This window comes from Trichosurus vulpecula, chromosome 5 (genome assembly GCF_011100635.1).
Source record: "Trichosurus vulpecula isolate mTriVul1 chromosome 5, mTriVul1.pri, whole genome shotgun sequence".
Lineage (NCBI taxonomy): Eukaryota > Metazoa > Chordata > Mammalia > Diprotodontia > Phalangeridae > Trichosurus > Trichosurus vulpecula.
The window spans coordinates 49,028,006-49,054,321 of NC_050577.1; the positions used below are offsets into that span (position 1 = coordinate 49,028,006).

General features: G+C 44.5%; 2 protein-coding genes across 2 annotated transcripts in view; one reads left to right on the top strand and one right to left on the bottom strand.

Annotated features, from left to right (window-relative positions):
- Nucleotides 1-5,819: 5,819 nt before the first annotated feature.
- Nucleotides 5,820-22,642, top strand: LOC118849983 (lanosterol 14-alpha demethylase). Its single transcript, XM_036759125.1, has 10 exons — nucleotides 5,820-6,223; nucleotides 8,179-8,277; nucleotides 9,317-9,493; nucleotides 9,597-9,723; nucleotides 11,251-11,425; nucleotides 14,526-14,645; nucleotides 15,074-15,269; nucleotides 15,573-15,668; nucleotides 16,453-16,621; nucleotides 21,019-22,642. Exons 1-10 carry the CDS (start codon nucleotides 5,990-5,992, stop codon nucleotides 21,195-21,197), a joined length of 1,572 nt encoding a protein of 523 aa, XP_036615020.1. The 5' UTR covers nucleotides 5,820-5,989; the 3' UTR covers nucleotides 21,198-22,642.
- A 396-nt stretch (nucleotides 22,643-23,038) lies between these two features.
- Nucleotides 23,039-26,316, bottom strand: part of AKAP9 (A-kinase anchoring protein 9) — a 175,197-nt gene continuing 171,919 nt past the window's right edge. The window contains exon 50 of the mRNA XM_036759124.1: nucleotides 23,039-23,591. Coding sequence (XP_036615019.1) covers nucleotides 23,548-23,591 — 44 coding nt within the window. The 3' untranslated portion in view covers nucleotides 23,039-23,547. The remainder of the gene's footprint in view (nucleotides 23,592-26,316) is intronic.

Below are 26,316 nucleotides of genomic sequence, written 5' to 3' on the forward strand. Positions count from 1 at the left end.
GTCCTTGCACCTTGTGTTGCTGAGAAGAGCAAAGACTGTCAGGGTTGGTCCTCACGGAATCCATATATCTGTGGTTGTGTATAATGTTCTCCTGGCTCTGCACCGCTCACTCAGCATTATGTCGTGTAGGTTTATCCAGGTTGTTATGAAGTCCGTATCATCCCCATTTCTTATGGCACAATAGTATTCCATTACCTTAATATACCACAGCTTGTTCAGCCATTCCCCAATTGATGGGCATCCCTTTGATTTCCAATTCATCCATACACTCTTAAAATCCATTTCCTAACTCCAAGCACTTTCCCTGAATGTACCTGATGCCTGGAACACTTGCCTGCCACATCTCTGCCTCCTGGCTTCCCTGGCTTTCCTCGAGTCTCAGCTAACGTCCTGTCTTCTGCAAGAAGCTTTACCCAGTCCTACTTAATCTTAATGGCTTGTCTCTAGTATTATCTCCAATTTATCCTGTATATATTGTATTTGTACATAGTTGTCTCCTCCACCATTAAGCTGTTGACTCCTTGAGAGTGGGGGCTTCTTATGTTTTGCCTTTCTCTGCATCCCCAGGGATTATTATGGTGCCTATTATGCAGCAGGTGCTTAATAAATGCTTGTTGATCAACTGACTGATACAAAGACTGAACTTCCAGTTAGTGGAGGACTGATTTTTAATTCTGCCTCTGATGTTTTTAGTGTCTGTGTCATCGTGGGAAAGATGTTTACATCTGCCTCTCTGATCTTTAGTGTTATCAACCACAAATTGAAAAAATAAATACCCGTACATAAGATACTGTCATTAGGATAGCAGGGCCTGTCTGCTCTGCTGCCCCCACCCTGTGGTCCCCAGAACCTTTCCATCTGCCCTGTAGCTCTGCTCCCCTCTAGGGGTTGTCTCCTCCAGGTAGAGAGCAGGGACCATCTCACTCTTCTGTTTTTATACCAGTTACAAGTAGCATATTTGTTGGTGCTCAGTTTTAGTCATGTCTGGTGCTTCATGACCCCATTTGGGGGTTTTCTTTGCAAAAATATTGGAGTGATTTGCCATTTTCTTCTCAGCTCATTTTTCAGAGGAGGGAACTGAGGCAAACAAGGTTAAATGACTTGCCCAAGGTCACACATGGCTAGTTAAGTGTCTGTGGCCCCATTTGAACTCAGGAGCCTGGTGCTCTATCCTGTTCTACCTAGCTGCCCTAAGTAGGGCATAGTATTTAATATTTTTTTCATTCAACTACTATGTGTCAGGTATGATGCTAGGCACTGGAGATAGAAATATGAAAGTGAGAATGTCCTCGGCCTTACTTATATCCTACTGGGGGATACAACCTGCTCCCAGACAAGTAAATGCAGGATATATTTAAAATATAAATGGTTTGGTAGGGGTTGGGCACTATGAGATGGGCCCTGATAGAGGAGACAGCACTTCAGTCTCTGAAATTTGAAGGCTTCCAAGAGGCTAAAGTGACGGGAGAGGGGGAGGCATGAGGGACAATCTCAGTCAATGTGAGAAGGTCTGTTCAAAGGCACAAAAACAGAAGATGAAATGTGGCAAAGAAGGAAGAGTTAGTGGCCCTTGGGACTGGAATGTCATTGGTCCCTGGATCAGGAAGCTCTTTGAATGCCAGACAGAGTCTTTTGTACTTTGTCCTAAAGACAAAGGGGGGCTCCAGCTTCCAGACTGGAGGAGGGACATAGCTGTACCTGTGTTTAGGAACATCGATGCTGTAGTGGTGTTGAGGCCAGATTGTAGAGGTGTGAGAGGGTATAGGGAGATTAGTTAGGAGGCTATCACCACTGGCGAGGCTATACATGATGGAGGACTGGACTCTGGTGCTGGTAGTAGTCGGACACTGTGGTCAGATGTGAGAAATACTGAGGAGGTGGAATAACAGGGGCGATGGGGAGAACCAACAAGACCTGGACATGTGATGAAGGGGATTGACTCTAGGATGCCTCTGAGGTTGTAAACCTGGGTGACCGGAAGCACCATGGTGCCCTGGACAGAAAGAGGGGTAACTTTTACTTAGTAGTATTTTATTCATCTAAAGATAGTGTTCAACATTCATCTTTCTAAGATTTTTGAGCTTCAAATTTTTCCCCCTCCCTTCCTTCCCTCCACCCTCCTCAAGACAGCAGGCAATCTGATATAGGTTATACCTGTATAATCATGTTAAATACATTTCCACATTAGTCATGTTGTGAAAGGAGACTCAGGACAAAAGGGGAAAACCACAAGAAAAAAAAAACACAAAGTGAAAATCGTATGCTTCCATCTGCATTCAGATTCCACAGTTTTTCTCTGGATGAGGTTCAGTTTGTTACGTCTTGAGTCCCTTGGAATTATCTTGGATCAAGGGGTAACCTTTTAGTAGGAAAGATTTCTTAGGAAACAGATGGGGTTTAGTTTCCACACTTGTAAAAAGGAGACAGAATCTTCATCTTCTTGAGTTCAAATCTGGCCTCAGACTCTTTATCAGTTGTGTGACCCTGGGCAAGTCACTTCACCCTGTTTGCCTCAGTCTCCTAATCTGTAAAATGAGTGAGAGAAGGAAAAGGAAAACCACTCCAGTATGTTTGCCAAGAAAACCCCCAAAGAGGTCATGAAGGGTCCGACAAGACTGAAAAAAACTGAACCACCGCCACCAAAATGGGCTGTCTCGGACAGGCTGAGCTCGATCTGCCAGCGGCACATCCAGGTGGAGATGTCCAGTGTGGAAGAGGCGTTGCAGGTCCAGAACTCTGGATGGAATCTCTGTCCTCTCTGATCCATCCCCCACGCAGTCTAAAGTACAAGGCTGACTGGCCATGCCACTCCCTGTTTAAAAAGCTCCAGTGACTTGGTTTTGCTTCTAGGTCAAAATGCAATCTCCTCCCTTTCCAGGCTAATCTACAATGCCAATTTACTCTCCTTCTTTACACTCTGTGCTCTAAACTGCTATGCTCAGCGTTCCCACTGTTCTCATCACACAGGACTCTTTCTCCCATCTCTGGGCCTCCCCCCCTCCCCCACCCCAGAACACACTTGAATGGTCGGTTGGTTTTCTTCCTTTTGGTTTTGATGCCTTTGATGATTGTGACTGATGAGAAACTGTGCTGCGACATGGGGAGAGGCTTTGGGCTGTTGCCTTTACATTTGTTCCTCTGTTTTTGGTGAGGGAGATGAAGCAGAAGCCTCCAGCCTTGGGAGATTCAAAAAGTCAGGAGAAGGAGCCATCCAGGTATCTGGAAGTTCAGAAGTACAGTATCCTGCCTGGGGTAGCTGAGTTGAGGATTCATCTATCTATCTAGCATCAATGCCATATTTGGAATTGACTTTAGTGGTACCATGGCTTTGTAGAAATGATGCCAAATGAGATGCTATTCTCCTTAGGGGAAGAGTCTGGATGGCAGCAAGGACGGTGTGTTCTCAGTAGCAAGAGAGGGAGAGCAGGAACAATAGTATAGGGGAGACTGTGGCCCAAGGTACTGGGGTGGGGCATGCTTGTTACTGCTATGTCTTTGAAGTGAATATCCTATTCAAAAAGCAAATTGATGTTATACGCTTAAATGGAACTGGAGCACTTGTCACTCACAGGTGGATAACAGTGGGGGTGGTGGGGGTTAAGCCAACATTATTAGAGAAGAGGCATCCCCAATAACTCGGGGAATAGCAGAGCTTGTTCTGGGAGAGTAAGGCCAAAGCGCATTGCTCGATGTAGAAGATAAATGTGACATTTTAAGGAGGCCCCATAGGAGGCAGCACCCAAGCTCTGAAGGAAGCTAGAGGCAGAGGTGAGGGAGAGGGTGACAGAAAGACCCAAAGCAGAGAGGTGGGGCATAGAGCTCTCTCCTCTCTCTTGTTTCTAGACCCTCCGCAATCTGGCTTTCATTTCTTACTCTGACTCTGCTATAGCCTTCTCTGGGCTTCCTGCCCTATTCCAATCCATCCTCCACTAGGCAGCCAAAGTATTTCCCCTAAAGCACAGGTGCAACCATGCCACCCTGACCTCCTCAACTCAATCTCTTCAAATGTCTTCCTGTTACATCCTCAGATGCCAAGATACTCTCTCCTTCCTGGTGTTTTTTTTTTTTTTTTTTGGTGATACTGTTTCTTCTCCATCTCCTTTGCTGGTTCTTCTTCCATGTCACACCCAGTCCCTTCCCTTTTCTGAAGTTCCCTATTGCTACTGAGGGTACCACCACCCCCACCTTCACCCAGATCCCAACTTGGGTGTCTTCTCCAACTCCTCCCCGGAACTCACATATACAACGGAGTCCGCCTGTGGTCAAGTCTTCCGGCTCTACACGGATCCTTTTATTTCCCTTCTCTGGACTCCTATAGGCGCCGCCCTAGTACAGGTACCCATCACCTCTTACCTGGACCACGTCCACAGCCTGCTATGGTCTTCCATAGAGTCATTCAACCTGGGCTCAGCAGCCCCCCCCTCCCCCTCAATCGGTCATTCCCAGGGGCTTCCCACTGCTTCTGGGATGGAACCTGAAGTCCTGTGTTTGGCATTCAAAGCCCTTCTGACCGTGGCCCCTCCTTCTTCATCGTGCTGGCTCCCTTGAGGGGGGTCCTTTCCTGGTCTCCCCTCATTCAATTCAGTTCAATCCCATTTAATGAGCCGCTTGGGTGCCGGTCAGCACGCTAAGATACGGAAAAAATACAAAAATACCAAAAAACTGGAGAGGCAAAGGACAGACCCCGCCCTCCGGGAGTTTACAATCTAAAGGGGGAGACCACGTGCAAATCAATGCATGCAAAGTAGGATCCATAGGAAACGAGGAACAGAGGGAAGGCACAGGAATGAAGATGCGCTTTGTCTCCTGTACACGGGAGGGCCGCTAGGGGGCGCCACAGCGCGCAGAGCGCAGGTCCTGGAGTCAGGAAGACCTGAATTCGAATGTGCCCTCACACTAACCTAACGCTGCCTGCCTCAGTTTCCTCATCTGTAAGAAGGCAATGAATGCCAAGCCACCGCAGCATCTTTGCCAAGGAAACCCCACGAGGGGTCACAGGCGCCTGGACAACAGCTGTATTCGTCATCCACGTATATAGAAAACTCTCCGCCTCGGTTTCCTCCTCTCTACGATGCGTGCATTAAATCACGGCCCCGCTGGGAGAGTCGGGAGAGGTCAGCACCGCCATTCTGTTCCCAGTCGCAGACAGGCCGTCACCCCATTAGACTGACGCCACCTCCTTGCGGGCAGGGAGTTTTTGCCCTCCTTGGGCTCTTCATATTTATTGAGTGCTCTACGGTGCCTGCTGACTGACTGACGGACCGCTCAGACTCGCGTTTGTTGGGGGCTTTCTACGCTCCGCTCGCTTCCTTGCGCCCCGCCCACCGGCAGGGGGCGCCCGTCGGCCAGGCCTCGGAACAGCTTTCCCAAGTTCCGTGACCGCCCTCGAGGCAGCGTGTGCGACCACGCAAAGGCCACGCCTCCCGCCACATGGTGACCGTGACGTCACATAAGCCGACATCACCTCAGGCGGAGCCCGAGCAATCAGCGCCGCGGCCCCCGGTCAGGTGGGTGAGTCCACGAAAGCCTCCGACAGATGGCTCCGAGAGATGCCTCCCGCGACCACCTCCCCTTCCTCGCAAAAAGTAGTGCCTCGGTACGGCCTCGCGGGGATCGCCCCCCGCCCCTCTGGAAACATGAGCGAGCATTTCTCAAACCCGCAGGCTCGTAAGCTCGGTGCCTCCCGCACCCCTCCAAGTCCCCGAAGCCCTCTGGCGCTCTCTAACCTCCGCCCCCGGCGGCGCAGGGAGACGCGCTCGGAGGGAGCCCTGAGTCCCGGGGGCCGGCTCGGGGGCGGGGCCCTGGCCGAGCCCCGCCCCTCCCCATGTGACGTAGCCGTAGCGCGAGCCGGGACCGGGGGGCGGGGCCGGGGACATCTAGGGCGGGCGCAGGGCCCCCGCCGCCCCCTAGCCCGGCTCCCTCCGGTGCATCCGTCCATCCGTCGGTCAGTCTGTGCTGGGCGGTGGCACCTGCGGCGGCGGCGGCGGGGATGGCAACCCCCACCTCCAGGTCTCTCTCGTGGGCTGTAGGAGCGGCCACGGCGGGCTCGGCGGCGGCGGCGGCGGCGGGAATGGCGCTGCTTGGGATGCTGGAGGGCGCCGCGGAGGTGGTGACGGGCAGCGGGCGGCTGTCGGCCCTGCTGGCCGCGTGCGTCTGCACGCTCAGCCTGGCTTACTTGCTGCTCCGCGGCCTGGGCCGTTCGGAGCAGCCGGCCGGAGAAGGGGTATGGTCGCAGGGGCCACGCGGGGGGCCGGCCCCCGGCTGGGGTGATGGACAGGCGGTGCACCCCAGGGGGCTGGGACTGAGAGGCCGGCGGTGCACCCCTGGGGGGGGCCGGGACGGAGGGGCCGGCGGTGCACCCCAGGGGGCTGGGACTGAGAGGCTGGCGGTGCACCCCTGGAGGGGGCCGGGATGGAGGGACCGGCGGTGCACCCCGGGGGGCTGGGACGGAGGGGCCGGCGGTGCACCCCTGGGGGGGCTGGGACGGAGGGACCTGCTCTCGTGGATGCCCCCAAAAGTGGACTCGTCTAAGGAGATGGCTTTATGGCCATTTAGGTTTGCCTCTTTGCGGCCCCCCACCCTCTTTCACATCTCGGGCCCCCAGGGGAGCTGCCTCGGAGCAGTCCTGCCCTTTCCGTTGGTCCGGGGCTCTTGCCGGACAGTCCTTTTATCCTGCAGCCCTCGGATGGGGGGGTGGTGAGAACTGTCCTCCGAGAGGGACCGAGCAGACTTTGCACAGATGCCACGGACTTCGGTGTAGAAGTTACTGGCTGTGGTAGCTTCTCCTTGTAGGGGAGCGATGGAGGGGGGGGCTTCGGCCCAGGTCAGCGGTCAGTCTCCAGACCTGTACCGTGTTTACCGCGTGGGAGCCCCGCTGGGGTGAGAAGAGCATAGAGTCCTGAATAGTGGGGTGATTGCATGGGGATCCCTGACCGCATCTGCGAGAGGGAGAGGAGGAAAGAGAGGGAGGGAGAAGAGAGGACCGAGGAGAAGTCCCGGGGAGAAAAGGAGTGTCTGAACAGGGCAGGAGCCTGAGAACACAAAGGAGCAAGGGCTTTAGACGCCTGGCAGTATCCGTGCTTGGTTCTGTAAGCGATCTCCACTTCTAGGACGGGATATTGGGGGGGGGGGAGCGGGTAGAGGTGGTGACTTGGGAAAGGCGGAGAGAATGGAGGAGAGCGCAGGGGACAGCCGGTCACTGCTTAGTTCAGAAGAGAGAAGCCTGCCTCCAGTGGCGGCTCGGGAGTGGGGACCAGGGACAGAGGCTTGGAGCAGATTGGGTGTGTGTGGAATAAATGCCAAGGAAGAGTCCAGGACCGCACTGGGCCTGCAGAATGTCTATGTGCCCGGGATGGAAATAGGGAAGGAGCCGGCTTTTTCTTCACCGTTGATTACAGGCTTGATTTCTGGGGAACTTTAACATCAACAGTCCCATCAAAACTGGTGCCATCAGAAGGGTTATTGGTGGTCAGTTGCCAGAGTTCATATTAAAGGGGAATTCATATTAATCCTGCTTTTTTTGTTGTGGTTGCTTACTTAGCTTTTAATCTTTTGATTCTGATCTTCAGATGGGTATTGCTTTTATTTTGTTCCTTCCTATCCCTCTCATTTTAAAAAATTTTTTAGATCTTTCTTTATCCACATTTCTGGAACTGAAATTGAGAGTGTTAGAGGAAACTGGAGGCAAGGACACACACACGTAGCACCCTCCCTCTTTTTGTCTGTGCTTTCTGACTCCGAAAATTTGCACTATATTGATAGTGGTAATTTTTGCAGTGTCCTCAACTGTGTCCAGCATCTGAAACTGTGGTGCTCTTTCGTTCTGTGCCGCTTTCTCAGAATGACTATTCTGCAATACCCGATACTTTGCTATTCTTAAATTACTTTCATGTTGCATCTGTCCTTTGTGTTATTTTTTAAAATTGTTTTTGGAGGGGGGAAGGCAGGGCAATTGGGGTTAAGTGACTTGTCCAAGGTCACATAGCTAGTAAGTGTGTCAAGTGTCTGAGGCAAGATTTGAACTCAGGTCCTCTTGACTCCAGGGCCAGTGCTCTACATACTGCGCCACCTCGCTGCCCCTACTTTTAAAAAATTTTAGTGTCTGCTTATACTGGATTTTTAAAAACTCTGTTGTAAATGGGTCTAAAAATAAGTTACAGTCTTTTTTTTCTCTTTCAGAAGTGTCCACCCTACATTTTCTCTCCTATTCCTTTCCTTGGACATGCAATAGCGTTTGGAAAAAGTCCTATTGAGTTTCTCGAAAATGCATATGAGAAGGTGAGTCTTCCTCTTGAGTCAAGCCAAATCTCCCTTGTGGATCAAAGGCTAAAATTTAAGTGAGCTTTCCTTAGGTTTTCCCTTATTCACTCATCCCAGGATGGTTGATAACTTATTTTTCCCGTTTTTGGTGTCTAGCCTTTCACACGCTTTTCCCCAGTGCTTTCCTCTTTACTCCCCAACCACTGAAACTCTACTGAGCTCCCCTCACCTGCCTGATGCTGGTCAGTAGGAAATCCCTCCCTCTGGACGTCACTGTAGGGAGGTACAATCTCAGACTGCTTGTAAGTGCCCAGATGGATGAATTAGGGCAGTGGGGTCCTGGATGAGGCCCTGGACAGGCAGCCAGAAAGATCAAGTCTCAAATTCCTGTTCTTTGTGACCCTGGAAAGGTCACTCCACTTCTCTGCCTTTAAAGTCAGTCAGTAAGCATTAAGCTCCTACTGTGTGCCAGTTAGCGGTAAGCTTCTACTCTGTGAAAAGCTGGAGGTACAGAGAAAGGCAAAAGGCAGTCCCTGCCCTTGAGGAAGGCACAGTCCAACGGGGAAGATAACACATAAAAAAGAAGCTGAAAAATGGGGGTGGAGATGTGACATGATGAAAACCTACTGCCAGCTGAGTAATAAATGATGTGGCGGCTCAGGGAGGAGCTCTCCAAGGTTCACACAGGGTTGCCAGGGCGGAAGGGTACTGAGGAGGCTTTCAGTTCATTTGTTCCTAGGCCTCCAGTCCAGGAGGTGTAAGTTGTAGAAAGGCAAATCATGGCACGATATAAAGGAAAACTTGTGAAGCATTGGCCCTTTCTAAAAGTGCATCGAGTTACCCTCAGAAATAGTGAGCTTCCTGTTACTGGAGGTCTGCAAGAGGAGGCTGGCTATTGACGTGTTAGAGTTGCTGTAGAAGAATTTTGTATTTCAAGCAATGATTGGACTAGATGACTTCTGAGATACCTTCTGATATTACAGTTTGGAAAAATTAATGATAATTGTCTTTCCATTTCCTTAATCATTGTTGGTGTGTATACTTTGTTCTTTCCCAGTATGGACCTGTATTTAGTTTTACAATGGTGGGCAAGAAGTTTACATACCTCCTTGGCAGTGACGCTGCTGCCCTGCTCTTCAACAGCAGGAATGAAGATCTGAACGCAGAAGACGTTTACAGTCGGCTCACAACACCAGTCTTTGGAAAAGGAGTTGCTTATGATGTGCCAAACCCAGTACGTGTTACTTTCTGGGGATTGATATCAGTTAAATGTTTTACCCTAGAATGCCAGTTAAAATTAATTGCTTAATTAATTAATTAATTGTCATTTTTTTAAGGTATTCTTGGAACAGAAGAAAATGTTAAAAACTGGCCTTAATATAGCCCATTTTAAACAACATGTTTTGATAATTGAAAAAGAAACAAGGGAATATTTTGAAAGCTGGGGAGAAAGTGGAGAAAAAAGTAAGCAAGATTTTAAAAATTTATTCTAATGTTACTGCTTGGGTTTGAATATTACTTTAATATAGGGATTTTGCTTTTTAGGGGAGGGGAACGTTTTAATTGGTATCTGTTCTGGCATCATCTTAATTTCTTGATGTATCTTTCCTCCTCCTAGCTCCCGTCTACCCCCCAGTTCTTTAACATAGGAATTTGTTAGATGAATTGCAGTGTTTTAAAAAATAACTTGAATGGAATGGAAACTGATCAGTATAGCCTCGAAAATCTTAGTAGAAAACTTTATGATTACTTGGATATGGTTGATGCAACTTAAAATGAAAGGAATATGTTCACAGTTTGTTAGCTCAGATACATGAGGATAAATGTAAAATTTATGATTTAAAACTTGAAAAAATTTGGGATAGAGATGAATGTAGAAGTCATAAAAAGAGGTTTTCTCAGAATAGGAAACTAATTTTAGTTTTCATATAAGGATCAAGTTTTAAACTTCAAACATTCGAATTCAGCTTCAGAGAGTAATTATATACAGTAAATGCATCATTGAGGAAAATATAATTCACATAAGTGAATTTTCCATCTTTATTCATTAGCTAGAAAAATTAGTTTACGTATGATGATGGAAATATTTTTAAAAATGGATTACTTGTGATTCCAATGAAGTGAACATATTTAACATTACCAGATGATGCTGGGTTATAGCATTTTTACCCAACTACAACATAACAGGGCCGTGTCCTCAGGACTGTTGGGGACCATTGGGTCTTTTGCATTTAGAGTAAATGACTCTTTGCCTTTACTTTTGTGTAAAAAATTTGAAGTTTTTATTATAGTCCTTTTCTTCTTGCATTGTCAGATGTGTCTGTTACTGTTTCTTGTCCTCCAACAATTAAAATGCCCAAACATTTCCATTTGAACCCAATTTGCTTTGGAATGGGAAGACCAAATTGCCAAGTTTAATAGCCACCTCTCAAGAGGATTTGTATTGTGAGAACAAAGCATGCAGCACTTAGTTAACTTGCTCTGCATTGCTGAGAAGCCTTTAGTTTACAAGTTATGTTTTTCTGGTGGTCAGCTGTGTCTCAGATAGTTGTGCTTGCCAGATAAGTGAGGTGTTGATGTCTTAGAGGAGTGATTTTGAGCACCCACTTTCCTTGACTGAGGGCTCTTGCCTGTTTTACTTGGTTTCCTGTCCATCGCCAGTGATTCTCCATCACCCAGTGGCCAGTGATGAGTCCTGATCTCCTTAGCAAGGTCCAGCCTCAGTCAGTGGCTCTTGCCCACTAATGGGACCATCAAGCTCCATAGAAGCTCCAGGGGTTATGCCCTGCCGACCTAGCCTTGAGAAGCTGGGTCACCTCCACGCCACAGCGAGGTCCCTGCCGTATTTATAAAAACCCAACAGTGGTCATCTTCATTTCTGAATGTCTTGTAATGAAAGGGGCAGGTCCAGGGGATGTCTCAGTAGTCTCTGAGAAGGAAAGGGAGGACCTGAAGGTGCTTCGATATGGACTCTTTGTCTCTTTTCCTCAGATTTCTTTGAAGCTCTTTCTGAGCTTATCATTCTCACGGCTAGCCACTGTTTACATGGAAAAGAGATCAGAAGCCAGCTGAACAAAGAAGTCGCCCAGCTCTATGCAGACCTGGATGGGGGCTTCAGCCATGCCGCCTGGCTCCTGCCCGGTTGGTTGCCTTTGCCCAGTTTCAGGTACTTCCTACACAACTTGGTTCATAACTTGGAATTTTTGTGGTGCTGCGTTGTTGCTTTTTGTCGAGACTGATGATTTTCTTGGCAGAGGGAACTCCCAGTGTGAGATTTGGCTGTATTCACTCGTTAGCTGAGCATTGCTTTCAGTTTTAAAGTGCTTGGGATACTGACAAGGGATTTCCTTGAGTGACAACTAGTCACTAGACAAGTGAAAGTTAGATCTAAATAACAAATTTGGGGCTGCTTCCACTATAAAAAAATTACCACAGGGCTCCTTTGAATATTGAGCTCTTTTAAAGGAGAGTTTAGTTAGGTGGGTTGGTGCTGGACCTGGACTCAGGAAGACCCGGGTTGAAAATTGGCCTCAAACATTTGGTATGTGACCTGATTCCGTTATCTATCTGCCTCATTTCCTTCATCTGTGAAATGGGGTTCAAATAGCACCTACCTTCCAGGAGGATAAATGAGATATATAAGGTGCTTGCAAACCTTAAAGTGCTATATAAATGCAATTTTTATTATGGCTGTCATTCACAGGGGCCTTGTGGGTATACTTAGGACTCTGTCTGGGTCTTTTTTTTTTTTTAAATTTTTACTTGACGACTTCATCAGCTCCTATGGGTTTAATTATGCTCTGCATGTAACTCCTGCATCTGTCCATCTAGCCCTGGTTTCTCTCCTGAGTTTCAGCCACCTGTTAGTTCAAACTGGCTGTGTCCCTCAGACATTTCAGATTCAGTGTGTCCTAAACGACTTTTCTGTTCTTATATCACTGCTTTTCTGAATTGCCGTCTATTTGGTGAGTCTGTTTGACCTTTCCAGTCACCCGGGTTTGTAACCTTGGCGTTATCCTCGATGCTTCACTGTTCCACACATCTTTCCAGTTTCCAAGTCTTGTAGTTTCTCCCTTTAAATCATCTGCCCACAGAGTCCCAGTCTTTGTTTTGGCTCACATCACCTCTTTCCTGGACTGCTTCAGGAGCCACCAGTTGGTCTCCTGGCCTCATCTTTGCCCACACACCTGCAGGCCTGGCCAACATTGGGAGGAGTTGTCCTGCCCTCCCCTCTCACTCCGCACCCACTCCCCCAAACTCCAGTGACTTCCCATTGTCTGGAAAGTATAGACTGCCCTTCACCGCTTGGCCCCCACCTGCCTCTGCTCTCCTTCCAGTCAGTCCTTGGTGGCTTGGCCAGGTGGGCCACTCGCTGATCCTTGGACCAGCTCCCTATCTGTCTCTGTGCCCCGAGGGGGCTCCCTCCTCACCTCCACCTCCCCAGTCGCTTGTTTCCTTCCAGACTTGGCACTAGTGCCACCCTCCATGGATACTTTTCCCAGTCTCCTGGCTGTTTATCCTTCCTGCCAAAACTGCTCCATGGTAATTCTGTGTCTTTTTCATATCTATGTAAAAGTAATAATAAGATAAAAGCTGATGTGTACATTGCACTTTAAAGTTTATATCGTCTCATGTGACCCTCAGCCACCTTGTGAGGTGTAGGGGCTATTATCCCCATTTTACAGATGAGGAAACTGAGGCAGATAGGGTCGCTTAGTCCAGGCTCAGTGTTCTAATCTTTGTGCCTATCCATTGTATCTCCTGATAGAGTCTAAGCTCCAGTACAAGGACTGTTTCCTTTTCGTTTTTGTAGCCCCTCTGCCTAAAATAGGTGCTCAGTAAATGCTTAATGATTGATAGGGAAAATCTTGAGAAACAGCTACATTTTCCCAAAATGCTGGGGATGTCTGTGACTGGTAAAGTCCTCTTTGACTTTTTCCTTACGTCCTGTCATTGCTAGTTATTTGTTTTTCCTTTTGATAATGTCTCTGCAATCCCATTACTTTCCCCTTACTGCTCTTATCGCCTTATGCCCAGATTTGATGAATTAATTCTAATTAATGGCTTCCCCAGCCTGTAGTTACTTCCAGATTCACTTTTTGGATTGTATTATAAGATCATTGATTTAGAATTGGAAGGGATCTTAATGGTCCTTTTAGTTCAGACTCTTAATTTTACAGGTGAGGAAGCTGAGTAGTTGAGTGAATTACCAAGGCCACGTGGGTACTGGTGGCAGAGCGGGCATTTGACTGTCGCTTGACAGAGCATCAGAATCTTCAGTGATGCTCTCCATTTTTTTTTTTTACCAGGATAAGGTCTCCTTTATTCTCTCATTCAAAACCATCTCTTATCTGGTCCTGACACACTTTTAGCGTCATTCTCATTGCCCTGCATGAACCTCCTTCTCCACTTGGATCAGTGTCTTGAACAATCCGACTGCTTTTGATTCCAGTTATCCCTGTTTGAGTAGCTTTCCCCGATGCCTAACTATCCTAACTTTTTGAAAAAAATCCAGCTCAAATTCCACCACCTCCTTATGCTGCTGCAGCTAGAATACACATGTAGTGTATGAACTTGTTTGTCCCATTTGTTCAGCAATGATACACTTTGACATTTCTTCATCTCTTTAACTTTTACCATGAGAGCAATTAGATATGTTACACCTTACGCCACAAACTATGTTTTGTCAGTTCTTTGAGGGCAGACACTGTACTGAGTTTGATATCTTTCTGTCACCCAGACTTACCATCTAATGCAGTGCCTTGCATAGAGAAGACACATGATGTTGATTAATTGTTCAGGGTTTCAAGTGGGTGCTGAGGTGGGGAGAAAGTAGAATGGGCTTTGTCTTCTCAGTTCCTTTGAGGGAGACGGAAGCAAACAATTCCAAAGGGCGGAAAGGAGTGGAGAAGAGGAGAGACTGAAGTGACAAGGAAATGAGGATACATGGGAAAGCAGAAGCAAATCTTATAGAACTGGAATCACACTGCCTCTTCGGCAATTTGTGTTTCAGTTGAATTCTAAAATTTTGTTAAAAAAACCCCCACAACATTATGCCTTCATTCACAATGGAAGAGCCTTCAAGGGAGTGACTGATTAATAAATACATAGATACATAAATAAATGCATGCCAGTGTGTCTAATAGGTGAGGGGCATTTACGTTCATTTTAAAATATCCCCCTCAGCTGGAATTTAATTACTACCTATGAAATGAAAAGCCCTGAAACTAATAATTTGTAATTATTTCTACATTTTTGCATTACAGGCGCCGAGACCAAGCACATCGAGCAATCAAAAACATTTTCTATAAGGCAATAGAGAAACGTAGGAAATCACAAGAAAAAGTTGATGATATTCTCCAGACTTTACTGGAGTCTACTTACAAGTAAGTAAAAACTGTTTAGAGATAGTAACTTCTGTATTTTGACTAAGTTACTTAATGATTCTGCTTTAATGGTTTATCTTTTTGTCCTCTGAAAGGCAAAAATTTGTTTTTAGCACTGATTTGTGGGAATTTAAATTGAATTATGTTATAAAGAATATCTGTAGATCATTGTGAAAAATAAGGAACTGAATAGTTGAAGAACGGAGAAGTTTTTTTTTTTTTTTGCCAATGGATTTCCACTGGTTAAAATAAGTTCCTTTGTCCTTAACCTTTCTTTCTACTATTTTCTCCAAGAAAATGTGAACTTATGATATGAAAAAAAATATGGTTCTTGGGAACTCCATTGATTTTTTACATTTCATTGACATTTTGAGGTGTCTGTGTGACTGCTTAAGTGCTAAAGTTGTTTGTCTGGTTGGCTTCCTTAGGGATGGGCGGCCTTTGACGGATGATGAGATTGCAGGGTTGCTGATTGGACTTCTGTTGGCGGGGCAGCACACGTCCTCAACCACCAGTGCCTGGATGGGCTTCTTTTTGGCCAGAGACAAAGCACTCCAGGAAAAATGTTTCTTAGAACAGCAAAATGTCTGTGGAGAAGATTTGCCTCCTTTAAATTATGATCAGGTTTGCTTGACTTTTGGGTTCAAATAAAAGTCCTAAGGAGGGTCCCAAAGGGCAGTTTTGGAGGTGTGTGGGTCAGGTGTTAGATTTGAGACTTTTCTTGTAGTGGCCTGACTAGTATTGTCCTTGTAGAGCTGCCTGCTTATTTTCTCTTCTTCCTCTTGGCAGTAGTGGGTGCTTCCATGTCTTGACCATTGAGATGCCACTGAGAATAATGCAGACTATAAAATGGACTATTTTCTTTGTGAAATTTTACTTGTATTGATTGTCCTTAATAAAGCAGCTCACAAATTTTTCTCTCTTTAGCTCAAAGATCTACATGTATTAGATCGCTGTTTGAAAGAAACACTTAGACTTAGACCTCCTATAATGACTATGATGAGAATGGCCAAAACCCCCCAGGTGAGTGTTTCTGGTGAATCTAAGCTCTTTCAAACACACTCTTGGCTAGGATTCTTTATGTAGGGTTGGCAGGGAACTCAGGGTCCTTGAGTCCAGCCTCACTCATTTACAGAAGACCAGACTGAGGCCCAGGAAGGTGAAGGAGCTTGTCCAGGTCACACAGGGAGAGTCAGCTTCAGTTAACAAGCATTGATTAGTGCCTGCTGTGTGCCAGGCAGTGTGCCGAGCGCTGAGGATGCAAAGAAAGGTGAAAGACAACTACTATCCTAAGTGGGGAGCCCACATGCATGCAAATACTGTACACAAGGAATAGCCCTCAGCAGACGGAAGGTGCTGAGCTTAAGGAGGCCTGGAGGAGAGGCCTTCCTGCAGAGGATAGGGCTCTAGCTGACACCTGAAGGAAGCGCTGGGGAGGTGAGATTGGAACCGAGGTCCTCAGGAGCTAAATTCATTCACTGTGCTGAGCTCCCCTCGGCCTATGTTTGTTTGGCAGGGAGGGCACACCTCTTCTTGAGAACACAAGACCAAGATGAAAATGATACCTAACAGTACTCTCTTAGCGGTAATTTGCCATTCAGAGAAAATCTACCATATAATCGTGTAAGTTTATGATGAAACGTTATTTGTTTTAACAGCCTGCCACTTAGCAAGATTTTTTTTTATGATGTACAATTACATATTGGTGCTCACTTATTTTATGGGGCTGATTTCAATTAAATTCAGTTAACTTGGAATATATTTGAGTAGCCTAAAGAATAATGTATTGTGTTCCCTTAACTTGTAGATTGTAGCAGGCTATACAATTCCTCCAGGTCATCAGGTTTGTGTGTCTCCTACTGTTAATCAGAGACTTAAAGACTCTTGGATAGAACGGTTGGACTTTAATCCTGACCGATACTTACAGGATAATCCTGCCTCGGGTGAGAAGTTTGCATACGTGCCATTTGGAGCTGGTAAGTCTGGGTTTATCTATTTTTACGTGTGCTACTGTATTTTTATTTTGTCAACTGTTTCGTAAATGGACCTCTTCACAAACAGGTGGTTTGGAGGTGTTATTCCACCTCTTCATCCAAGTGCTTGATATTTATAATTTTGTGGTATTTACTTTTGATGCCATTCTTTCCGTTCACATTGTTGTAGATGTCGTGTAGATTGTTTTCTTGGCTCTGCTGATTTCATTTGGCATGAGTTCATAGAGATCTTTCCTTCTCTGCCTTCATCACATCCGTTGTTTCTGACAGTGCGGTATCATTCCATTACTTTTGTGCACCCCAGTTTGTTTAGCCAGTCCTCAGTTGATGGGCATATACTTTGTTTTCAGTTCTTAGTTATCACAAAAAGTTCTGCTATAAATATTTTGGAGTATATGGGGACTTTTACTGATGGCTTCTTTGGGGTATGATAAGCTCAGGAATGGAGGCTCCGATTCAAAGGAAATGGACAACTTAGTCACTTAATTTGTATAATTTCAGTTGCTTTCCAAAATGGTTGCGCCACTTCACAGCTCCACCAGCAACCTATTGGCCTGTGACTATCGTTCCATGACCCCTCCAACATTAACTGTTGTCATTTTTTTCCAATTCGTTGTGGAGTGAAACCTTTTACATGTGGTTGTGAATACTTTGTGATTCTTTTTAAGAAGTGTTTATTCATGTCCTTTGACAATTTAGTCTTGTCTATGTTTATTAATTGTTCATGTATCTTGGATACCAAACCCTTCTTAGAGCAATTTGATACAAAGACCTTTTTCCCATTCAACTACTTTGTCTCTTAACTTAGATACATTAATGTTGTCTGTGCAGAAGCTTTTTAGTTTTAAGTAATCAAAGCTATGCTTTCTTTTCTTTTCACTGCCTCTCTCTGGTTAAGCATACATCTCTTACCCATGCCTGAGAGATGCATGATCTGTTTTTCTTCTAATTTTTCTGCAGTATGACCTTTAATATTAAGGTTTATGGATCCATTTAGAATATATTGTGAGATATGGTGTAAGGTGTTGGTCTAAGCCTAATTTCTGCCTGACTGCTTTCCAGTTTTCTCTGTGATTTTTTCTCATAAGGAACTTTTTCCTAGGTAATTGAGGTTTTCCACTTAATCAAACACTGGATCATTGAGCCCTCATGTTTGTGAATCTCTCTTGCCTTGGTTGTTCCATTACTCTAGTCTTTAACCAGTACCAGATGGGTACATTGGCTGCTGGTTTCTGAGATAGTCTGAGCTCAAGAAGTGCTGTTCCCACCTCTCCTCGCCGCCTTTTCATCATTTCCCTTGATATTTTATCAGGGGGTCTGACCCCATATAGGGTCCAAACTGCTGAAGGGTAAGTTAAGAAACCCTGTTCTACATCTTTTGTTTTTCCAAGTATATTGGTTCTTGATTCTGTGTTACCCTTTCCATCTTTTTTGCATATACTTTAAAAATTGGAATTCAGCCATATTAACTCCTTTAAATGACTCTATGCTGTTTTTATTTCACTGAGATTGTCAGAATTTGACTTTTAGAAGCCCTCTCATCCACTTTCAGCTGTATTGTTTAGAGCTGTTGCTCAGGATCTCTGAAAGTTTCCAGATATGCTTTGGTAAGGCTTAGGTTTGGAGGGTGTGTGCCAAATTCTGTCCTGAAGTCATACTTTGAGTTAGAAATTGTGAGTTGTCTTGGACGGTCTGTCCCACTGTACCTGTTAGTTCTGTTTCATCATTGATCAGAATTTTCTTCTAGAATTGCTCTTCTTTGGCCAGGAATTTTGTATGTCATTCACATTTTAACCTGATGTAATTAGTATTTCTATTTAAACAGAATCTCTATACTCAATCCAAATTTTCAGTTAATGGAACATTACCAATTCATTGTTGCTAGGCTATTGGGAAGCAGGTTTTCTGATCTTGCTTGAATTTCTGCATAAAGTTTTTCATGAGCAAACAGTTTTTAAAAAAAATTATTTTTATTCTGTTAAATATTTCCCAATTACATGTAAAATTTTTTTTAACAATAATTTAAAAAAATTTTTTGATTTCCAAATTTTGTTCCTCCCATCAATTCCCACTTATTTGATAAGAAGGAAAGCAATTTGATAGTGATTATATATGTGAGGACATGCCAAACATTTCCATATTGGCCACATTGCAAAAGAAAACACAAACAAAACGATAGAGTGAAAAAGGTCTGCTTCAGTCCGTACTCAGTTATTCGGTTGTCTCTCCAGAAGTGGACAGCATTTTTCATCATGGGCCCTCTGGAATTGTCTTGATCAGGACAGCTAAGTCTTTTACAGTTCATCATCCTTACCATATTGAGCACACGTTCAAACATTTTTTCCCCTCATAAAACTTTTTAAAGTTGCTATACAACTTTATAAAAGCACAGTAAACACAATATTTATTAGTTAATGTAAACTAGGTAAGATTTCAGGGATTCTTGAAAGCTCTTGTAGCTGCTTAAAATGAATCCACTGGAATTCCCCAAAAACTTTGTTTTTATTTTCATAGTTTGCAAATGTTAAGCATCCCTTTTTAAAGCAAGTTTCATATTGTAAGGATACTACTAGTAATAGCATTTATGTGGCACTTTAAGGTGCTATGTTATCTCATCTGGTCTTCACGACAGCCGTAGGAGGAGGTAGGTGCTGTTATGTTCCTTATATTGCAGATGGGGGTGCTGAGGCAAACACAGATTAAGTGACTTGTCCAGGGTCACACAGATAGCAAATATCTGAGACCAGATGTGGTCTCAGGTCTTCCTGCCTCCCAAGTCCAGCATGAGAGACTTAGATAACCCAGTTCTGCTTTTATATTCATACTTTGTCTCAGGCAAAAATTGACTCTTAAGATCAATTAATTTTCTATAGTAAACTTCAGAAAAAGACATTTCAGTGGAGCAAGAGGAGTAGGACCCTAGAAATTGTTAAGTAGGTTGGCTCTACCAAACAGCTGTATCAACCTCTTATGAAAAAGTGGCCCCTCTTCTGTCCCACTGGCCATTCCTCCCCCACACCCCTCCCCCCAAGCTCTCTCATACCCAGGCTCTCCCTGGCTGCTCCAGTGCTTACAAACACATCCAGATCTCTTTTAGAGAAAAAGTGGCTCTCTCCCCAGGACGTCACTGGTCTCTTTCCCCTCTTTCTGCCAGTCGGCCTCACTTCATTCATTCTTGCACTGTCCAGTCACTTCAGGCATTGCAGTTGGGCTCCTAGGCCCAGGGTGCCGTCCCTGAGTAAGCATTGAGAAGTTACCAGGCATTTCTTAACTGTAAAATCTGATGGGACTTTTCTTTGTCATCCTTCCTTGACCTCCACTAGCTTTTGATGCTGTCAGCCACGTTGCCCTCCTTTGACTGTTGGGACACTTCTCTCCTGACTCCTTTCTCTTGACTGTTCTTTGCATGTTATCCTTCATCTGCTCCCTAATCCTGGGCAGATTGTCTCTCAAGGCTCCATCCTAGGCCCTCTCCCTTTGTTCCCAGGCAACCTGCCCAGCCTCTGATTATCATAACTGTTTTCCAATTTCAGTGGTGCTCCTTCTTCTCACACTCCTCTCTGCTGGGACGAGTAAAGTCCCACCACTTGTTAATAGCCCAGACTCTTCGATACTTAGTAGCTGGTTGTCTTGAGAGCAAACCACCCCATTCTCCAGTCTCTATCCTTGATCCTCCATGTCTCCATGTCCCAACTTCAATTCTGCCCACATTTTCCAGTGGATTCTCTGAAAAGTTCATCCCGTGGCTAACAGACTGAACCTTCATTTGAACTTATTCCTCTTGTGCTCACTCCATCTTCTGGCACTAACAGAAGATATGCTGATCCTTGGGGCAGGCCTACTTCTCAGAGCCTCTGCTTCCTTCTCTGTACAGTGGGCAGAATGATACTTCCCTACTTCACAATATTTTTGTGAGTTACTCTTTAATGTCTGTTTCAGTGTATTTCCATTGCTACTCTCCTAAACACCGAGCATCATAACCTAAGTAATCTCTGTCAAGTGTCACCTCCATGAAGTTTCTCATACCTGTCACTTGTAGCCCACATCATGAAAGTGGTTGTCTGAGTCCAAGGGTACATGACCTGCTCAGGGTGATCCAGCAAATGGCAGAGAGGTTCTCTTCGATTTTCTAACCCTCAATTCCCATTTATTATTGTTGTCTTATTCCTCAGTATGCCTTGTGTTGGCTTGTGTATGTGCCTGTATTTTTTCAGTAGAATATAAACTCTTTGAGGTCAGTGACTGTTTTGTTTGATTGAATTAACTTTGACAAACTAATAAAAAACAACTAGGATGGTATTTTTAATAAGTAGCAACATTTTTCCCTAAAGTATTTTAATATGTATTCAAATCCTCATCTTGTTGCTTTCCTCTTACAGGTCGGCATCGTTGCATTGGTGAAAACTTTGCATACGTTCAAATTAAGACAATTTGGTCCACTCTGCTTCGTTTATATGAATTCGATCTTGTTGATGGATATTTTCCTACTGTGAATTATACAACCATGATTCACACCCCAGATAACCCAATAATCAGATACAAACGAAGAACGACATGAAGAAATAAACAAGATAGGAAAACCATGCTTTGTATATTGTGAGCTTTATAGTATTTGCACTGGGTTTTTTGGGTGTGCAATTTAAAAAGAAAACTAACTTATGAATCCTTACGCTAAAATTGTTTTTGTTTACATGATCATAATGCCATTCTTCGTAGTTTATTTGCCATGCGTACATTACTGGAGTCAAGTTCATTGAAATATTCTAAAATTAGGCTGAGAAAGATCTGTCCCTCTAAACAGGATTATTTTAAAGGGCAGCTTTCCTAATATAACTTGTGAGAAAAGGATGTATATATTTCAACTGGGAAGGAGAGAGCCTGCCCTGTACTGTTAACAATGAATGTGAAATCCAATAAAATTTTAGGGATAGTTTTAGTCTTAACTCACTTGAATGACCAATGATGAATTCTGAAAAATTAAATGCTGCATTTAAATTAGAGTAGTTATGTTTAGAGTAGTTGTGTTAAATGTCTTCATGCCGTAGTCAGATTCAAGTTACATGTGGGAATAGGGTTCCTCCAAAACAACCAATTTCCTATAAATTATGTCACTAGAAAATCAGACAGAATTCCAACTAAGGTTTGGTAAGCTTTTTGTCTTTTTTTAAAAGGCTATCTGAACATATAAATACTATAAAAAAGGAAACTAAAAATCTTTACTCTCATTATACCTAAGTATTTTTACAAATTAATTTTTATGCTTACTAATTATTCATGGTTTGGATAGTGATAGGACTCCCCAGCCTCTTCCATTTTAGGTTGACAGTCTCAGAAGCAGCTGCAACACCTCAGGAGCCTACATTTGCTCATCTGCTTCACAGAATTTTGGGAAGCCCCCACTCTTGTACAAAAACATCTCTTTCGATTTCTGGGAGAGCAAAGGGTGCCAGAAGTTTGTATAGCACCAAAGATTTGTTTGTTACTATTTTGAAAAGGACTAGTTCCTTCCTCCTTTATCTAGATCAGACAGGAGCGCCTGTCACTCCTCACCCCCCAGTTATAGCAGTTAGAGATAGACGGCAGTCTGTCTCCTGGGATTAAGCCTGATTGTTATTCTTAATTTATTCAAATCACCTGGATCCAATAAATGTAGACATCTGTTTTGACTGAGGGGGAGAGGGAACTAAATATCAAACTGTAAAGTTGGAATTGACATAGATTCATGTATATATTCTAACTTGAAACTTTATACTAGTATAGAGCTGTGTGTGTGTGTGTGCGCGCGCGTGCGTGTGCCTATGTGACTGTACTGATACTGTGTATTTGAATGCACAATTTGTTGTTCTTACTAGGTAAGGCTGAAATGTTCCCTCTTTGAAATATCATGTATGTTCCAGTAATGTTCTTAGTTAAAATAATTTTCAAGACTTATGTTGAACTCATTAAATGTAATTAAAGTTCTGTTAATTTTTCACATTAAAATAATTTTGGATAAAACAATGAGTTTATTCACAAAGTATTTTATTTATATTGGGTGGGAAGAAGAGAATTGTCTAATAGATTTTAATCAGATCATCTTAGTAAATATTTGGGATTGGACAAGTGCATTTGTGTTTAATGTACAAACGTATAAATCACGTATAAAACAGTCATCATGAAAAAAGCTGTATTAGTTTGCTCTTGTTTTTTCGGGCTGATTGACTTTTACAGAGCCTTGTAGGCTCTCAGCACGGCTTAGGTCTTGGCACCACCTAGTTCATTCAGTAAGGTTAGCTAAGGCTCTTTCCAGCCTATCAAATCCTACACAAACTACTTGAATTCACTAAATAATGAGGTGGCTGGATGAGAGTAGAAGTTACTGTCTTTTCTTAATAAACAGCTTAAAAAATACACCAGTGATTAAAATGAAGTTGGTTTTATTTCAGTACTTTGACAAAATACCCCCATAAAATTCAAAACGTCTACCATTACAAAAATAGGTCTCTACGAGTGCGATTTTCTGTCTGCACTGCCAGTAGCAAATATATTAGGACAGAATCATGTAACTTCAGTAGTCTTGCAATAAAAGTACAGGACACTTAAAGCTACCCATTCATCAGTAATAAATGCAAAAGTTTCATCTCTTTATCCCTTTTGATAAATACACAGTTCTTCCATAAGTTAATTATTTAAATTAGCATTCCACAAATATACATGTAATTTAGTGATTGCTGTGCATGAACACACAATGCTTATATACATAAATTCCAGTTTGCTTAAGATGTGTTGGCAAGGGAACTGTATACAATCATAGAGCTGTGTTCATGTTGGTCCCATTAAATATACACAATACAAAAGCACAAAAGATGCATCAATTTACAAAAGGCAGTTATTTAAAGTCACTACAACTGATGATGCTCTTCAAGGGATTATCTTCTCATGCCAGCATGGAACTGAGTGTATGACGTAGACCCTGAGAAAGGAGAAAAGAAAAAAGCTGATTGGAAAAGGGGAAGCTGAAGTTCAGCAGCCTCAAAGTGTCTGGGATACAAAGAGCTTGTGCTTCACTGCCCCAGCTACCTCCCACGGCCACTGGGAGGGTCAGCCTCCAGAGGACCAACGGCTGGTGGTGCTTAACATTAATTTAAGGTCCCATCCCCTGAAATGCTAGTACTTGGCTAAGGTTTCAAGATTGCAAAAGCTTTAACAGATATATCACCTGGTCCATACCACCACCCTGGGAGGCAAGTGCTATTATCCTCATGGTGCTGAGAGGTTCAGTAACTTGTCCAGGGTCACATGGCTAGTAAGCCACGGGGTAGATTCAAACTCAGGATTTCCTGACTCCAAGTCCAGTGCTCTATCCACTGCATCACCTAACTGCCTGGTTTAGTGAATGCAGGGCTTGGGGTCCTGGGTTCAAATAGCCTTTAACAAAGAACCTAATCTCTGGATTTATCTACCAAGTCACACGGATGGAGATCTGCTTTAGTGGAGTGGGGTTCCCATAGAAGTTTTACATGCTGACAAAAATCAGACCTTGAAATATCAATGTTGCTAGCACATATGCTTAAAAAAGAACAAAGAATTGTCAGAGGTAGGATTTCTGCCTTCTAGGAACTTTGAACAAAGGTAAAAACTGATGATACAGACCCAGAAAATAGTGAGAGAGTGGATATACCCAGGAAGAGTATCTTCCAAACTTAAGGGTAGGTAAAATTTATTTTACCTTGTAAATCCCCCACTTCTCAGGTTGGTAAGGTTGAGGCAGCAATGAGCTGAAAGGAGCTGGCTCTGATAGTGCCTTCTGACACTCTCCTTCCTCAGCTTCAGGGACGCCCACTCTGCCACCCCTCCTGCTTCTGCATGCTCCTCATTCTTTTCCTGACCTGGCTCCTCTTCTCCTTCCACGCTAGGGATTCTTACCCCCTGAGCAGAATGGGTTTCCTTGGTAATCTCATGTATTGTGTTTTATGTGCTCAGAGGCTCCACCACTTTGACAGCCACCTCTACTGACTGGGCCCTGACCCTTTTCCTGGTCCCCAACAGGCCAACTACCCTCTTCTCTCTTCACCATTTCCCCTTTGCCCATGCTGCTCCTCATTTCTGCAACATGCTACCTTCCCCTCTGTCTGGGTTTCTATCCATCCTTTAAAGAAGAATCCAAATGCCACCTTTTCAGGAAACCTTTCCTGTATCTTCTGGCTAATGACCAGAATTCTGCCAGACCTCTGCACTTTGTACCTCTATGATGTGCTGTGTCTTGTTGTGGGTGTGTGTTTGATGCTGGTGCCTCATTCCCTATCAGACTGTGACTGCGTTGGGGGTGGGGACTGTCCTTTTGTCTCTTCCCAGGCCAGTACAGTGACGTGCTTTATAAATGTTTTCAGATTGACATCAGATGAAAGAGAGGGCAAGCTTACAAGGATGGAACAGGAAGAAAAGCAGAGCCAGGAAGAAAGACTAAAAGGAATAAGAGATTAAGGGAAGAAGCTCCTGCAAGAGCCCAAGGACATGAAGAAGATGGACCACAGCTGTTCTGGTCCTTCCTACGTTTAAAGAGCACTTTGAGATCTGCTCTGTCCTGTATGTACTTTATCTCATCTGATGTGAGGCTGGGGCTATCTTCATGAGAAGAGGGTCAGTGGCTGGCCCAGGATCCCACACCAGGAGGAGCCCAGGTCTTCCTGCCCTCAGATCTGTTGTTTGCCACACCTGTGCCCATGTGCATTTACTAATTTATAAGTTATATACCTGTAGTGAGAGTCAGCATGCTCTAGCAGATAGCTGCCTCAGAGTTAGGAGGTCCTGGCTTCATGTCCTGCCCCGGACACACACAGGCACCACTATCTAGTTATCTCATCTCTCAATGTGGCTCGAGAAACAGAGGCCTCATCATGTCAGTGAAGCCACAAGGTCCTACCTCCACATGATATTAAGATGCTAGAAATGAGGCACATTATGAAGGGTACATAAAATAGACACTAATAAGGAATAAGAAAAGATGACATGATCAGACTTGTGCTTTAGGAAAATCCTTTTGGCAGCTGAAAGTAGGATGGATTAGAGAGTAGGGACATGAGGAAGGGAGCCTCCAGAGACGGGGGCAGACGGGAGAGCAGTTGGGGAACAAGACTTGACAATATTTGGCAACTGGGTGGCAATGGAGTGACGTGGAGCTTGTGACCCTGGCCCACTGGAAGGGTAGTGGTGGCCCTTTAAATATAAGAACAGAAAAGATGAGAGGTGGGTTTTTTTTGGGGGGGCAGAGGGTGGGGTTTGGGATATAATATGAAGAGCTCTGTGATGCAGAGTGTAATTTCTCCATGTCTGCCTCATCAAGAATAAAAAGACATGGGCGGGGGAGGGCCAGGTTCTCACAGGTCAACGCCCTGAAGCAGCAAACTCAGCCCCCAGGAAGGCCCTGCCAAAATCACAAGGTAACCTGGAGGTCAAGGCGGACCACGCTATGGGGAGAGTATATTTTTTAATGGGATATATACAGCTGCAGCTGTAGGTGCTTGGGTGGCACGCAGGTCACTACTGCCCTGAGGGGTTGATGCTCAGCTCTGAAGGGGATATATAAAGTAGATGTAGTTGTGTTGGAAAGAAGCCCCATTACTGGCTCTCATGGCGGGGGAGGATGTGACATATCTTCCCACTCTGTTTGGATGGGGTCATGCCATAGCCTCCACCTT

Coding starts and splice junctions, on each gene's coding strand:
- LOC118849983 (XM_036759125.1), top strand. CDS start 5,990: ATGGCAACCCCCACCTCCAGGTCTCTCTCGTGGGCTGTAGGAGCGGCC. Junction 8,278..9,316: donor TCGAAAATGCATATGAGAAG/GTGAGTCTTCCT, acceptor GTTCTTTCCCAG/TATGGACCTGTATTTAGTTT. Junction 16,622..21,018: donor ATACGTGCCATTTGGAGCTG/GTAAGTCTGGGT, acceptor TTCCTCTTACAG/GTCGGCATCGTTGCATTGGT.